Source organism: Capricornis sumatraensis, chromosome 1, assembly GCF_032405125.1.
Source record: "Capricornis sumatraensis isolate serow.1 chromosome 1, serow.2, whole genome shotgun sequence".
Classification (NCBI taxonomy): Eukaryota; Metazoa; Chordata; class Mammalia; order Artiodactyla; family Bovidae; genus Capricornis; species Capricornis sumatraensis.
In genome coordinates, this window is record NC_091069.1 from 163,348,753 (window position 1) to 163,365,192 (window position 16,440).

The following is a 16,440-nucleotide window of genomic DNA, read 5'->3' on the forward strand; positions in this document are numbered from 1 at the left end:
GCCCAGAGGGGGCATCTTTATCATATGCACAAAGGTCAGATTATATGGCAGGGAAGTCTTTACATCTGCCCTGCCAAGGTTTTTATGGTTTAGGATTCTACACACACAGTAAAGAGAATAATCCAAAACTTTGTGAACATCTCCCCAGAGGTGAGAGCTGATGCTTCCCTCGATCTCCTAGTCTTTCTCTTGGATTCCCGTATAGTCATTTCTAACTGCTTACAACAGGTACATTATCTTTAAATCTTGAACTGTATCTTGGTCTTGCTTTGACACTCTCTAAAGATTCACTATGGGCAGCTTCTCCAGTGCTAACTACCTACATTTAATTATTGAACTCACCAAATTCACCACTTGTGTGCGCCTTCTGGGAGAAGGCAGATCACTGCTCAAACACCTATAAACCATCAGGACTGTGTTCAGGGCTTTCATTACATCATTGTATATCATAAGAGGAAAGAGTTTCTTCAACCACTTTATCATGGGGCGTTTTCTTTTTTTAAAAAAAATCATTCTGCTGACTCTACTGTTTCTGATAGTATTATTAAATATTTACTACACACAAAGAACATTTTTAACATTCATGTAAAGTACAAAACTTTGCATGACACTGCTGTGTTCCCCAGCCCCAGAAGTGGATGTGACCACCACTGCAGCTGCCGTGCAGCTGTGAGCAGGTGCAGGTCACTCCCACACCTTTCTGGGAGCTGGGCAGCCTGGCACTGCTGATGGGTATTTTCTTTACAAGCGTGAGTGCATCAGTGAATTATCTTAGCCATATGGGTTAAAAAGGAAGTGAAAGGGCTGTATCCAAACTCTTATGTTTTTATGGTTCCTAGATACTCCCAGATGTCAGTTATCATGTTCCACTTAAGGGGCCCTCTTGACCAGGGAGTGTTGGCAACGGCTGTTGCTGACTCACAGTCTTGAAGGCAGGATGTATGTGGAGAAGGACCATGGCACCCTGGCTCAGATGGTTGAGTCTGACCTTGGCACCATCAGATGGCTCAAATGGTCGAGTCAGACCTTGGGTCTGAATCCTGCTCTATTTTTTCGCTATTTGTGTGCCATTAGATAAGTTCTTTATCCTCCTAAGCCCTATGTCTTCATTTGAAAAAATGAGGATCATAATAGAATTTACCTAAAAAAATTGTTATAGAGTAAAAGGAGAGAATGAATAAATTGTCTAATAAAGTAAGTGTAATCATTGCCTTGATTTCTACTTCTGTGTATTTTCCAGACAATAAAGGCTCCCCCGTTTTGCAGCAAGCAGAGGTAGAACTCATTGACCAAACCCTCTGTGTTTCCACCTATGGCATCATCACTTCGAGGATGTTCTGTGCGGGTGTCATGTCAGGCAAGAAAGATGCTTGCAGAGTAAGTCATCTTATGTTTTCTTTGTCTAACATGCTGTACTTTCCATAAATGCTTTCATGTTTAATCTACACCATCTGGATAATAATAATAATGGCAATAACTCGGGCAGGTGATTGCCTTAATTCAGATACTAATTATAATCCACGTGTCTGAGATGAGGGAAAGGTGATTAAATACTAATTGGATCTGTAAAACTCATTTCCTAGTCCCATGTATTTTTCTCCAACAATTAGAATGGGGTCAGCATTTATCATTCTGCCATGATTGTCTTAATAACCAGAAACTAAAAAACATAGTGAGACGCGCACACACCGTGTTTTAGGATCGCTACCCATTTCTCTAGCAGTGGCTGTGTACCTTCTAAAATAACAAGTATTTTATTCACTTACTCCTTTGACACACAGCCTGGGGGAAAGAAAAGAGGAGTGGGAAAGGTGACTGGAGGCCTCCTGACAGTGGTGAAGCTGAAGGTCACCTTTGGGGGGATATTTCTATAAGTCTCAGATTCCAATCTATGCAGATACCTATAGGATTACCAAAAAGTGAGCAGATGTTTTAGAGGATGAGCCAGTGCAGGAGACTCGGGTTCCATCCCTGGGTCAGGAACATCCCTTTGGGGGCGGCATGGCAACCTACTCCAGTATTGTTGCCTGGAGAATCCCATGGACAGAGGAGCCTGGTGGGCCACAGTTCCTGGGGTTGTGAAGAGTCAGACATGACTGAGCACACGTGCAGGCAGAGGAGTTGTTCCCACATCTTTCCATAACCTTAGACACTGTGCTACAAAAACTCGATTATAAACATGACTTCTATCTTCTGAATTCCTATTTTGTGGCAAGGACGGTGCTAGGATCTTTACACTGCTGCTGCTGCTGCTAAGTCGTTTCAGTCATGTCCGACTCTTTGCGACCCCATAGACGGCAGCCCACCAGGCTCCTCCGTCCCTGGGATTCTCTAGGCAAGAACACTGGAGTGGGTTGGCATTTCCTTCTCCAATGCATGAAAGTGAAAAGTGAAAGTGAAGTCACTCAGCCGTTTCCGACTCTTCGTGACCCTATGGACTGCAGCCCACCAGGCTCCTCCGTCCATGGGATTTTTCCAGGCTAGAGTACTGGAGTGGGGTGCCATTGCCTTCTCCGGGATCTTTACACAAATGCATACAAATTCTTTCATCTGCATTTTATAGAAGAGGAAACTGGGGCACAGAGAGCCTAAGTCAGCTAGTTGAGCTGGGATTTGAACTCTTATCTCTGAAAGCTACTGTATTTCGGGTGCTACCTGCAGGTAGTTGGTTATATAGTCCTGTTCTCCATAGCTACCAGCATTTAGAGGTTAAATGAGGCTTCAGAGAGTTGGAGTGCCAACAGTTAAAACAAAAAGATTCCAGTCTCTCTACTACTTAGAATTTACCTAATCAGGTTTAGAATTGTGGGGGTGGCATCCAAGGACAAATCTGGAATGCTTTTTTTTAACTTTGCCTCTGAGTAGGCAGCTTTAGGGCTTCCCTGACAGCTCAGACAGTAAACAATCAGCTTGCAATGCAGGTAGACCCAAGTTCGACCCCTGGGTCGGGAAGATCCCCTGGAGAAGGGAATGGCTACCCACTTCCAGTGTTCTTGCCTGGAGAATCCCAGGGACAGAAGCGTCAGTGGACTACAGTCCATGAGCTTGCAAAGAGTCAAACATGACTAAGCACTCACAAACACCTTTAGCTGAAAATAAAATTTCAGGCATTATACTTTGAGTAATGAACACTGCAGAAATTCTATTTAAACACTGAATTATTTCAGCCTTTGTTTTGGAATTAAGATACTAGAAAGGGCTCTCAAGTGAGAGTGATTTCTCTGTAACAACTATCAGCCTGTGATCTTGGGGTTGTGTCATTGGACCTTGCCAGCTAAAGAGGGTCTCCTTTCCTTTTTCCCTCACGGCCATAAGCCAACACTGAAGTTGCATGGCATAGAGGTAGAAGTCAACCAAGCCTCTAAGATAACCATACCCCAAAAGGTTATTATGAAGATTAAATGACCCAAAACAGTGCTTAGCACATACGACCACTAAACGAAGGTGAAAGTCACTCAGTCATGACAAGTCTTCTTGACCCCTCCCTTGTGGTATACTGAACACCTTCCAACCTGGGGGGCTCATCTGATATCGTATCTTTTCACATTTTCAGACTGTTCAGGGGGTTTTCATGGCAGGAACATTGGAGTGATCTGCCATCCCCTCTTCCAGTGGACCATGTTTTGTCAGAACTCTCCACTATGATCTGGCCATCTTGGGTGGCCCTGCACAGCATGGCTCATAGCTTCATTGAGTTATACAAGCCCCTTCACCATGACAAGGCTGTGAACCATGAAGGGGCAAAAGGTTATTATGAGGATTCAATGACCCAAAATAGTGCTTAGCATATCCCAGCATTAAATAAATGTTAGCTATTATTATTACTATTACTACTACTACTATTTGTATTATTGAGATTTGCTATTTGTTTGGAGGTATGTGAAAGTTGATTCCTTTGCAAGAATCTTCAAGTGTTACTCCTGGCCTAAAGAATCAAGTTTCTTATGATGAATGCACCTTTTTGATTATAGGAAAAATAATTCTAAAATGACATTACAAGTTTCACATTATTTCTTGATACTTCCCCAAACTGCATAGGAATTAGCTAAGAACCCTGTCAGACTGGGAGTTTGAACACAATTCATTAAGCACTTTAATAACAAAATTGACAACCATGGAACAAAAATGCTTTTTACTTAATGTTATCTTCTTCTATAGGGAGATTCAGGTGGACCTTTATCCTGTCGAAGAAAGAGTGATGGAAAATGGATTTTGACTGGCATTGTTAGCTGGGGTCATGGATGTGGAAGACCAAACTTTCCTGGTGTTTACACAAGGGTGTCAAACTTTGTTCCCTGGATTCATAAATATGTCCCTTCTCTTTTGTAATTGTGCAAGTTTGATTTTTGACTGTGTTTTATGTGATAGATTCTTTTATAAGAAATGCAGTAATTGTCAATAAAATGAGATAATTTTTTTCTTCTGGAAATTTCAGATTGCATACATTTGGTATTTATTGAAAGACAGAAAGATTAATATGTATTTTATTCCAAGAAAAATTGCATCTAGGATACAGCTGTATTCATTCTTAAGGATCAAAGGGCCCTTGATTCAGGAATGGAAGAAAACCAAAGTAATGTCATGAACCAAGCCTCTAAAATAAGATAAGTCGGTGAGATGTTCAGGAATCCACACCTTAATTTATGTTCCTATTCAAGGGCAGATATTTATAAAGATCTAGGTAAATATGATTTATTGAAATAAGTTCCATAAAAAAAATCACACCTGATCTTTGGTGTTCTAATGGAATGTATAAAAATGGCTCCTTCACGAAGCAAATAAAAGCAAACTCTGTTACTGACAGAGGAAATACCTATATTGTCATTTTCCAGTATTTGGTCTAACCATATCACGGGGACATTTCTTCAGCAATAACACGGTAGTATTGTGTACAGAGAAAACATCAAACAGCTAACAAAACTAACAATTTGAATGAACTAACTAATGAAAGTACTTTTCATTCAAATGATAGAATGAAGCATTCTGGTAGGAGGATTGAAAACATTTATATGGGATTAAAAAAAAATTGTGGCAAGGCTGGCCAACAATTGAAAGACAAAAGAGTTTTTGGATGATTGTTTTGAAAGGGAAAATTTTCAGAAATCATCTAACTTGTGATCCTTTTATAAAACTCAAATGGCCAAGATTTTCTTTTATTTTCAGAGCCTTATAATATCCAGCATAGTTGTAAATCTATAGTACATGCTCAGTATATCACAGTTATTGATTTATTTTGTCCAGATTTGGTGTGTTTCACACTTCATCTCAGAATAAACTTTTCATTAAAAGAGGCCAGACTTAACAATATCACCAAATAGATAAAAAAAGCAGAAAGAAGAATGATATTATTTTTTTCCCTGGGACTAAGTCAAAAAAGTAATAGCAATGCTATTTTTTTGGTAGGGCTCAAAATAGTGGGACTGGTTTTCATAGGACTTCGGAAAATCTTAATGTAACAGCAGAAGAGAGAGCAAAAGGTGTCATAACCAGGATCAGATAGTAAGACTGGACTCTGAATATGATTTCCCTGAGATAGTGAATATTTTCGAGTTTGCAAAACATATTTTGATTTACTAAAAGACTATTTCCTTCAGAAATATCCATTTTGATATCCATTTTAAAATATCGATTTTAGTGATACCCTCTGAATAGATCTTTCCGGATTCATTATCTAGCTGTGACATAGTACAGTTCAGAGGGCCAAGTCACCACTTAATCCACAAATGGGAGCTTAGCTACTGAATCCACTGCAGAGAAGAGCAAATTAGGCTGACAGTTCTTAAAACCAAGGTTTGTTTTGCCTCATAATGCTGTGACCTAGGTACATGGTGAATTGTACTTTTTATTTATGACCATTTCTAAGGAAATTTGTATTTCAACAGAATATTTCACAACTTTATGCAAGTTTACGATCTCAGTTAGGAAATGAAGGATGGCTGGCATGATCTTTCAGATTCATCAGAGAGCGTTTTCAAACCACACATACTTGGTACCATTCTAAGCACTAGCTGGTGCTAATGTGAGTGTACCATGATCCTCATCAGTGCAGAGATGGAGGAAAGGTTGAGAAACACCAGCCTAACTTATTTGGCTATTTCATGCCAAGATGCCTTTATAACCTGAACGGTGTGGAAATATCTACTTCATTCTTGCAAAAATGTGAGTAGAGGCAAATTCCAAGATTGGTTTATTTAGCAGTGGGGAATGGTCTCCAAAAACAAAGACTGGAGCATTTCCATGTGTCAGACTACTGGGGAGAATTTGTAGGGACTCCTGGCCTCCTTCACAGTGCCTCAATAACTGTGAAATGAAACACTACAAGCTAACCAACTATTTCTCAGTTGTGTTCTGCTTTGATTATTCTGCATGGCTGACCCAACTACTGATGTTCAGCTTAGTGCTGCTTGCCATCTGACAACATATGGGTACAATTGTGGTGTTTTGAAAAGGCATAAATCTATTTGAAGCTAATGAGATGCTTTACTGATGTCACTTTTTGTTTTATATGATAACCATTTGGGAAATTACTTGCTCTTACAAGAGATGAAGAAAGAAAACAAGTATTATGACAAGAAAAGCAAAACTGAACATTTTATACTGGTCAGCAAGTCTTGGCAAGAAGCATGTTTTAATTTTTTAATGTTATTTACTTTTGACAACTTGAACGAACTAAAGTAATTGAGTCAATAATAATTTTTAGATTATATTAAAAAGAACTATTTGTGCAAGAACAGTATACTTTTTGAAAGCACATTTAAAGAGGTATTTCTGAAAGAACAATATCCTTTAAAAAGCCACCCCTATAGAAGTTTTGAAGAAAATGCAAAAACAAATCTAAATAGAATTTGGTTCCTCATTCACAAATCCTAAGCCTTCAACAAGAATTATTTAATCTAAATTTGGTTCTACCTCCAGGGAGAAACACTTCTTTCTAACGACTTCTGAATCCTTAGCTTAGAGTCAGACTGGCAGAGTGAAAAAAGTCCTCAAATAGAAATTGCAACATCCATATAGATTCTAGGTCAGCTGGCTAGGGATGAAGAAATTTGCAGTTATCAGAAATCAGAACAAGTTACAAGTAAGAATTTAAGCAGTTCATTGTGAGTATATTGTGAGGTGTCAGCAAGTGTTAGTAATCCAGAAAAGTTGATAGGACAGGAAAACAAGTCAATATATTCAGTATACAAAGGTTATTTCTGGGAGCAAAGAATTTGGGGTGGGCAGGTTTTAGTTACAGAGATACTCATAGTCATGGAAAAGAAAGGAACATTGGGAATATTTACTGAGATTCTGCTTTTGCCAGGCACAGGGATAAATGCATTCTTTAATTGCCTCATTTAATCCTCCTAATTCTACTGGGTAGGAACCATTTTATAAGGAGGAGAGAAGCTCACAGACTTTAAACAACTTGCCCAAGAACACCCAGATAGCAAGGGTTTAAATTTGATCCTAACTCTTCTTCAAAACCTATGCTGCCATAGGGATGTCAACAGTGTACAGGGGCTAGGTTTATGAAATTCTGGAAATGCATTAGAATCTAGGTAAGAGAAATATAAGCCTCACTTCACTGTACTCAGAAGGCATTGAGAATCTGGTGTAGACTGTGCATATGACAGGAAACAGTAGCTTTTTGATTCTCTGCAGGAGTGAAGGAGATTTTTAGACATCTGCTCATGGAGAAACCAGGCTTGGAAGATAGCTACAATCCATCTGACACGACAGAGGGGATCTCTCACTGAGACTGAGCTTTTATGGGAAAAGTTCCCTGGGGCTGGGTAAGAATGGGACCTGGGGTTTGAGAGGTTTTAATGGTTCTAATCAGGGCTTCCCTGGTGGCTCAGTAGAAAGAATCCATGCAGGAGATGAGAGTTTGATTCTTGGGTCAGTAAGATCATTTGGAGAAGGACATACCCACTTCAGTATTCTTGCCTGAATAATCCCATGGACTGAGGAGTTGGTGGGCAATAGTTCAGTGTTTGTGCGAGCTCAGTTGTGCCCAACTTTTTGAGACCTTATGGACTGTAGCCCTCTAGGCTCCTCTGTCCACGTAATTTACTAGACAAGAATACTGGAGAGGGTTGCCATTTTCTTCTCCAGGGTATCTTCCTGACCCAGGGACTGACACTCCATCTCCTGCATCTCTTGCATTGCGGGTAGACTCTTTACTGCTGAGCCATCAGGGAATCCCTGGAGTAACAAAAAAGCTGGACATGCCTTAGTGACTAAACAACAATACAACAATGGTTCTAGTTGGGGTCTTAGGCCTCGGGTCTAGCAAGTTATCATTTCGGAGACTAGTCCAGTTAATCAACACTTATAGAGGGCCCTGTGCTGGATAGATTCCAGGAGTTTAAACAAATGGAGGAGACAGACAAGGAAAAAAATATTGCTCCTCATACTCCATGTCAGCCATTCTGGCATCTTTAGTGGTTCTCAGACAGTAAAAGTCAAACAGCCTCCAGCCTCAGGTCCTTTGTCCTGGAGTTCCTTCTTTTTTTCAGAAATCTGTACAGCTAATTCCCTTATCATCTTTAACTCTTTGCTCAAATTTCATTTTCTTAATGAAGCCTTAGTTGGCCACCCAATTTATAATCACAGCTCCCAACCTGCACCACTCAGCTCTCCAGCCTCCCTTACTCTGTTTGTCTTTTCCACAGCACACAGCACCTTTGAATATTCTAGAAATATTACTTATATTTGCTTCCCATTGATAAATATTACCCTCACAATGACAATGAGTTTGTTTTATTCAGCTATCTCTTCAGACACATCTCAAGCACCCAGAAGAATGCCTGAAACATAGCAATCACTCAGTACTACCATTTGAATTAAATTAGACTGGATATGTGACATAAGTTGGCTCAGAAACAACATGTATTGGTAGCAGAGAACAGTGTGGATAACTTTTCGTGGAGGAGGGGAATCAGAGAAAGTTTAGTGGGAAAAAGTGTATTTCAGCTAAGATTTAAAGACATATGGAAGTTCTCCATACAGAAATGGGCTGGAGTGGAAGAAAAAGCATTTCAAGCAGAGGGAACACCATTCACAAAGAAGTAGGGGAAGCAACAGAACGGGGGAGGGTGAGAGCCAACCAGGAAGAGGAATGTGGTTAGGCCAGAGGAGACTACTGACTACTGAATGTCTGAGAAGATAAACTGGAAGTTGGTTATTGCAGGGAGAGGTATATGAGCAGGTTCTTCCCTATTTGCACCTCTGATTCATTCTCTGCTCTGAGCCTGGGAGGCTCATCCCTATCCTCCATCACCAGTTTCCAGTGGGAGTTACAGGCAGGCTCCTGGTAGTTGAGGAGAAAATCAGAGTATTTTTCCTTCTTGTTGGGTCATATAGCTTCCCAGGTGGCACTGGTGGTTAAAAAAAAAACAACAACAAACAAAAACAAAACCCACCTGCCAATGCAAGAGATGTAAGAGGCTCAGGTTCCATCCCTGGGTTGGAAAGATACCCTGGAGAAGGGCATGGCAATCCACTCCAGTATTTTTGCTTAAAGAATCCCAGGGACAGAGAACTCTGGCAGGCTACCGTCCATAGGGTTGCACAGAGTTGGACATGACTGAAGCGACTTAGCATGCACACATGCACTGCTAGACCATGGTCCTGGCAGTGGCTACAAATGCAGATCCTGTCACAATGGTACAACATAATGGCTCTGGTTTTTAATCAGGCTCTACTCCCTTTTAGTCCTTAGGGTACAGAGGGCTTTCTGCTGTTGCTAGAACTTGGGTGCCTCGGCACCCCTTCTTGGTTCCCTTAGCCCTTGCTCCTCCATTAAAAATCCTCTTAAAGAGTTCTAGCTGAGAATGCAGACTGAGTCTTGCAAGATCTGCCTTTTAGGGTAGAAAAAGGAGAAGCCAGTGCCAGCCAGCAGCTGACCGGCTACAGTTAGCTGGACCCCATCTGGCAGGCTGATGGAATCCCAAGTCCAAATGAGTTGGTAGCAGGCAAGAAACAATTAGAGAGATCGGATATCTAGGCAGTGTCTGAAGAGCAGGCATCAAGGATGCTGGATTTTTGGACACAAGTCAGTGTCTTCTGAAATGGAGCTAATTTTTATGCAATGTATCTGCAACACAAACTTATCTCACTATGTGTGTTTGTTGGAGACAGGGATGAGAAGTAGGGAAGCAAGCTGGCTCTCAGCACACACCCTGCTTAGCAAACAATTTCACGCTCATAAGACCAGAAGTTCTGAACCATGGACTTGGATTGTGGGTTGGTGCATAATTTTTTCCTAAGACTGTGTGTGTGTATGTCTATATGTGGCAGTGGTGGTGGTGGGGTACTGAAAGGTTGTTGTTGACACTTGCAGGCTATTTTTTCCATTTGGAGACCCCTGGCCTTCCTGCTGTTCATGGGCAAAATGATAGGATACCAAAAGAGGAACTCCCCAGGTCATTAGGTGCCCAATATGCTACTGGAGATCAGTGGAGAAGTAACTCCAGAAAGAATGAAGGGATGGAGCCAAAACAAAAACAATACCCAGTTGTGCATGTGACTGGTGATAGAAGCAAGATCCGATGCTGTAAAGAGCAATATTGCACAGGAACCTGGAATGTCAGGTCCATGAATCAAGGCAAATTGGAAGTGGTCAAACAAGAGATGGCAAGGGTGAACATTGACATTCTAGAAATCAGCAAACTAAAATGGACTAGAATGGGTGAATTTAACTCAGATGACCATTATATCTACTACTGCGGGCAGGAATCTCTCAGAAGAAAAGGAGTAGCCATCATGGTCAACAAAAGAGTCTGAAATGCAGTACTTGGATGCAATCTAAAAAACGACAGAATGATCTCTGTTCGTCTCCAAGGCAAACCATTCAATATCACAGTTATCCAAGTCTATGCCCCAACCAGTAACGCTGAAGAAACTGAAGTTGAACGGTTTTATGAAGACCTACAAGACCTTTTAGAACTAACACCCAAAAAAGATGTCCTTTTCATCATAGGGGACTGGAATGCAAAAGTAGGAAGTCAAGAAACACCTGGAGTAACAGGCAAATTTGGCCTTGGAATGCGGAATGAAGCAGGGCAAAGACTAATAGAGTTTTGCCAAGAAAATGCACTGGTCATAGCAAACACCCTCTTCCAACAACACAAGAGAAGACTCTACACATGGACATCACCAGATGGCCAACACTGAAATCACATTGATTATATTCTCTGCAGCCAAAGATGGAGAAGCTCTATACAGTCAACAAAAACAAGACCAGAAGCTGACTGTGGCTCAGATCATGAACTCCTTATTACCAAATTCAGACTTAAATTGAAGAAAGTAGGGAAAACCACTAGACCATTCAGGTATGACCTAAATCAAATCCCTTATGATTATACAGTGGAAGTGAGAAATAGATTTAAGGGACTAGATCTGATAGATAGAGTGCCTGATGAACTATGGAATGAGGTTTGTGACACTGTACAGGAGACAGGGATCAAGACCATCCCCCTGGAAAAGAAATGCAAAAAAGCAAAATGGCTGTCTGGGGAGGCCTTACAAATAGCTGTGAAAAGGAGAGAGGCAAAAAGCAAAGGAGAAAAGGAAAGATATAAGCATCTGAATGCAGAGTTCCAAAGAATAGCAAGAAGAGATAAGAAAGCCTTCTTCAGTGATCAATGCAAAGAAATAGAGGAAAACAACAGAATGGGAAAGACTAGAGATCTCTTCAAGAAAATTAGAGATACCAAGGAAACATTTCATGCAAAGATGGGCTCGATAAAGGACAGAAATGGTATGGACCTAACAGAAGCAGAAGGTATTAAGAAGAGGTGGCAAGAATACACGGAAGAACTCTACAAAAAAGATCTTCAAGACCCAGATAATCATGATGATGTGATCACTCATCTAGAGCCAGACATCCTGGAATGTGAAGTCAAGTGGGCCTTAGAAAGCATCACTACAAACAAAGCTAGTGGAGGTGATGGAATTCCAGTTGAGCTATTTCAAATCCTGAAAGATGATGCTGTGAAAGTGCTGCACTCAATATGCCAGCAAATTTGGAAAACTCAGCAGTGGCCACACGACTTGGAAAACGTCAGTTTTCATTCCAATCCCAAAGAAAGGAAACGCCAAAGAATGCTCAAACTACCGCACAATTGCACTCATCTTACATGCTAATAAAGTAATGCTCAAAATTCTCCAAGCCAGGCTTCAGCAATATGTGAACCGTGAACTTCCAGATGTTCAAGCTGGTTTTAGAAAAGGCAGAGGAACCAGAGATCAAATTGCCAACATCCGCTGGATCATGGAAAAAGCAAGAGAGTTACAGAAAAACATCTATTTCTGCTTTATTGACTATGAAAAAGCCTTTGACTGTGTGGATCGCAATAAACTGTGGAAAATTCTGAAAGAGATGGGAATACCAGACCACCTGACCTGCCTCTTGAGAAATCTGTATGCAGGTCAGGAAGCAATAGTTAGAACTGGACATGGAACAACAGACTGGTTCCAAATAGGAAAAGGAGTACGTCAAGGCTGTATATTGCCATCCTGCTTATTTAACTTCTATGCAGAGTATATCAGGAGAAACGCTGGGCTGGAAGAAACACAAGCTGGAATCAAGATTGCCGGAAGAATTATCAATAACTACAGATATGCAGATGACACCACCCTTATGGCAGAAAGTGAAGAGGAGCTAAAAAGCCTCTTGATGAAAGTGAAAGAGGAGAGTGAAAAAGTTGGCTTAAAGATCAACTTTCAGAAAATGAAGATCATGGCATCCGGTCCCATCCCTTCATGGGAAATAGATGGGGAAACAGTGGAAACAGTGTCAGACTTTATTTTTCTGGGCTCCAAAATCACCACAGATGGTGACTGCAGCCATGAAATTAAAAGACGCTTACTCCTTGGAAGAAAAGTTATGACCAACCTAGATAGCATACTCAAAAGCAGGGACATTACTTTGCCGACTAAGGTCTGTCTAGTCAAGGCTATGGTTTTTCCTGTGGTCATGTATTGATGTGAGAGTTGTACTGTGAAGAAGGCTGAGTGCCGAAGAATTGATGCTTTTGAACTGTGGTGTTAGAGAAGACTCTTGAGAGTCCCTTGGACTGCAAGGAGATCCAACCAGTCCATTCTGAAGGAGATCAACCCTGGGATTTCTTTGGAGGGAATGATGCTAAAGCTGAAACTCCAGTACTTTGGCCACCTCATGCGAACAGTTGACTCATTGAAAAGACTCTGATGCTGGGAGGGATTGGGGGCAGTAGGAGAAAGGGACAACCGAGGATGAGATGGCTGGATGGCATTACAGACTCGATGGACATGAGTCTGAGTGAACTCCGGGAGATGGTGATAAACAGGGAGGCCTGACGTGCTGTGATTCATGGGGTCGCAAACAGTCGGACAGGACTGAGCGACTCTACTGAACTGGCCTTCTTGCCTGTTACCCTCTCAGTACCTGTGACTCCTCTTCTCAAACGCATTTAATAATCGCCATGGTATGAATGTTAGCTACATATGTCTGACTGCTTTGCTGACATCAACTCTTTTAATCCTGGCAAAAACTCCATTAGGTGGGTATTAACATTAGGTCGACTTTCCAGATGAGAAAATTCAGCACAGAGAGCTGAAGCCCAAGGTCTCGAAGTTCGGAACCCCTCTCGCAGTGAGAGGGGATTAATCTAGGCATCCTGGTTCCTGAGCCTGCAGTCCCCTCCTCTACTCATCAATGTGTCTTTGTCTGACTCTAGACTCATAAGAAAGGAGTGGGTTTGTGTGTATTAGTCACCTTCATTTGCTTAGTACCTTGTACGATGGCTGGCACTCAGGAGACAGTTATATGTTCATTGTTGCTGTTGTTCAGGCACTCAGTCTTGTCCGACTCTTTGCGACCCCATGAACTGCAGCATGCCAGGCTTCCCTGTCCTTCAGCATCTCCCAGATCTTGCTCAAACTCACCTCCATTGAGTCGGTGATGCCATACAACAACCTCATCCTCTGTTGTCCCTTTCTCTTGCTTTCTATCTGTCCCAGTATCAGGGTCTTTTCCAATGAGTCGGCTCTTCTCATCAGGTGATCAAAGTATTGGAGCTTCAGCTTCAGCATCAGTCCTTTCAGTGAATATTCAGGGTTGATTTCCTTTAGGATTGACTGGTTTGACCTTCTTGCAGTCCAAGAGATTCTTAACAGTCTTCTCCAAACTTCAGTTTGAAAGTGTCAGCTCTTTGGCACTCAGCCTTCTTTATGGTCAACTCTCACATTCATACATGACTACTGGAAAAGCCATAGCTTTGACTATATGGACTTCTGTCCGCAAAGTAATGTCTCTTTTTATATGTGGTCTAGGTTTATCATAGCTTTTCTTCCAAGGAGCAAGTCTCTTGATTTCATGGCTGCAGTCACCGTCCACAGTGGTTTTGGAGCCCAAGAAAATAAAGTCTTTTACTGTTTTCGTTGTTTCCCCATCTATTTGACACTAAGTGACGGGATTAAATGAATGAAATTTTGCTAGGCAGTGAAAGCTGGAGCAAGCCCTGGCAACAGACAACTGCTCGGGGAGGGTGGAATGTCCATCCATGTCAAAGCCCAAAGCCCAGTCAGGCCACCCACTCAGCTTCTGCTTTGTATTGAATTGTGCGAATTGAAAACGGCAGAGCAGGCAGCGCCCTGAACAAACCAGAAAAACAGCCTTCTTCCGCCGTGCTCGTGAGCTCACAGCTGGGAATGCCTGTGGCGCCTGGAGGGAGCGAGGCGCGCTTCCCCCGCGATAAAGGCAGCTGCCTGCCCGCCCCGCCCCGTCGGGTCCCGCCTACCACCCGAGGCCTCCCCGCCCGGGGGTGGAGTGAGTAGCTCGCTAGGCCACTTTGGACTCTGCACCCGCGGGTGTATGCGTACTGCTTCCTGGCGGGCTGTTTAGTCCCCCTCTGCCGGTTCATGGAGGGGGCCAGTCCCCCATCTCCAGGAGATGAGCTGGAGCTCTCGGTGATCCAAGAGCAGCCAGACGAGCAGACGCCTCTCAACGGAGCCGTCCAGGGCATCCTTTCTTTAGCCGAGGAGCCCTGCCCAGTCCAGGTAAGCTCTCCTTGGCTCTGGCCGCTGTTAGCTGCAGGCCAGGACCCGGGCGTGGTAGGGCACAGTTTCAGGTTTCCAGGCAGCTCCCGGGGCGCAGCCGACCCCCAGCGCCCCTGGTGCTCTCTGGAACATTCTGAATGGAGCAGACACAGAAATGCCCTCCAGCCTGAGCCTGCCCTCGGATCCCTCCGACTCAGGGATTAAGGAGTTTTATCAGCGAAGTGTGCGCTCTTCTCTTCGGAGAGAGAATCAAATGGCACCCCACTCTAGTACTCTTGCCTGGAAAATCCCATGGGCAGAGGAGCCTGGTAGGCTGCAGTCCATGGGGTCGCAAAGAGTCAGACACGACTGAGCGACGTCACTTTGACTTTTCACTTTCATGCATTGGAGAAGGAAATGGCAACCCACTCCAGTGTTCTTGCCTGGAGAATCCCAGGGACGGGGAAGCCTGGTGGGCTGCCGTCTGTGGGGTCGCACAGGGTAGGATACGACTGAAGCGACTTAGCAGCAGCAGCAGCAGAGGTGGTTTTGAAAATTTTTTTAACTTTCAAAAATCCCCCCACCCCCACCCCCGGTGCAAAGAGTTAGAATGATAACCGGAGTCTTCTTTTCTTGAGAATCTCTTAGCCTTCCTTTTCTATACTGCCTTGCCACTTGTTCCCCTACCACTCCCCCACCCCCAGCCTTCACCCACTGCCAACTATCATCCATCTTGGCTAACCATCCCCTGGGTCCACACTTTTATGTCTTCTTCGCCCAGTCTGGACATTTGGTTTCGCAGAAAGAGATGTAGGGGAGAAGGGAGAAAAAGGGCAAGAGAAGGAAATGGCAACCCACTCCAGTATTCTTGTCTGGAGAATCCCGCGGACAGAGGAGCCTGGCCGGTTGCAGTCCGAGGGGTCGCCAAGAGTCTGCTACTGAAGCGATTGAGCACTTAGCACAGAGGACTGGGGTGGGGGTGGGGTGGGAGTGAACTTGCCCTGCTTAACTCAGTTTCCAGGTTCGCGTCTCAAAGAACTAGACTATGGTCGTTTGCTTTGGCCTCATTTCAGTTTCTGAGAAAGTCGCTGGTGATGTTTAGACAGAACTCTTTTCTGATTCAGCCCTAACAGTGACAGGAAACTTATTCATTCTCATCAAATGCTTGTAAAACAGCAGAGACTTTGAATTCTACCTTCTGATTAACCCTTCAAAGTGGCTTGATGTATACTAGGTATATGGACCTCCCCATGTATATACATATGCTTACAACCTGACCTTTCTGGGTCCCTCTCCTCCACTTCCTGTTTCTTTGACTGTTCAGCTGTTAATTTGAGGGGTAAACAGGAAATTCAGAAGTTGAAAGCATTGCTTTTGCCTTCTTCTTGATTCCTGGAAATAATGTAAAGTCTGCTTTTATAGGTACCCTGGAGA

General features: G+C 42.9%; 2 protein-coding genes across 3 annotated transcripts in view; both read left to right on the top strand.

Moving 5' to 3' along the window:
* TMPRSS7 (transmembrane serine protease 7) overlaps positions 1-4,329 on the top strand; it is a 50,955-nt gene extending 46,626 nt beyond the window's left edge. For both annotated transcript variants that reach the window (XM_068977384.1, XM_068977387.1), the window contains 2 exons: positions 1,241-1,377; positions 4,159-4,329. In XM_068977384.1, coding sequence (XP_068833485.1) covers positions 1,241-1,377; positions 4,159-4,329 — 308 coding nt within the window. The remainder of the gene's footprint in view (positions 1-1,240; positions 1,378-4,158) is intronic.
* A 10,547-nt stretch (positions 4,330-14,876) lies between these two features.
* The window catches only part of C1H3orf52 (chromosome 1 C3orf52 homolog), a 37,301-nt gene continuing 35,737 nt past the window's right edge, over positions 14,877-16,440 (top strand). Inside the window, exon 1 of the mRNA XM_068977828.1 lies at positions 14,877-15,027. Within this exon, the coding sequence (XP_068833929.1) occupies positions 14,890-15,027 (138 nt within the window). The 5' untranslated portion in view covers positions 14,877-14,889. The remainder of the gene's footprint in view (positions 15,028-16,440) is intronic.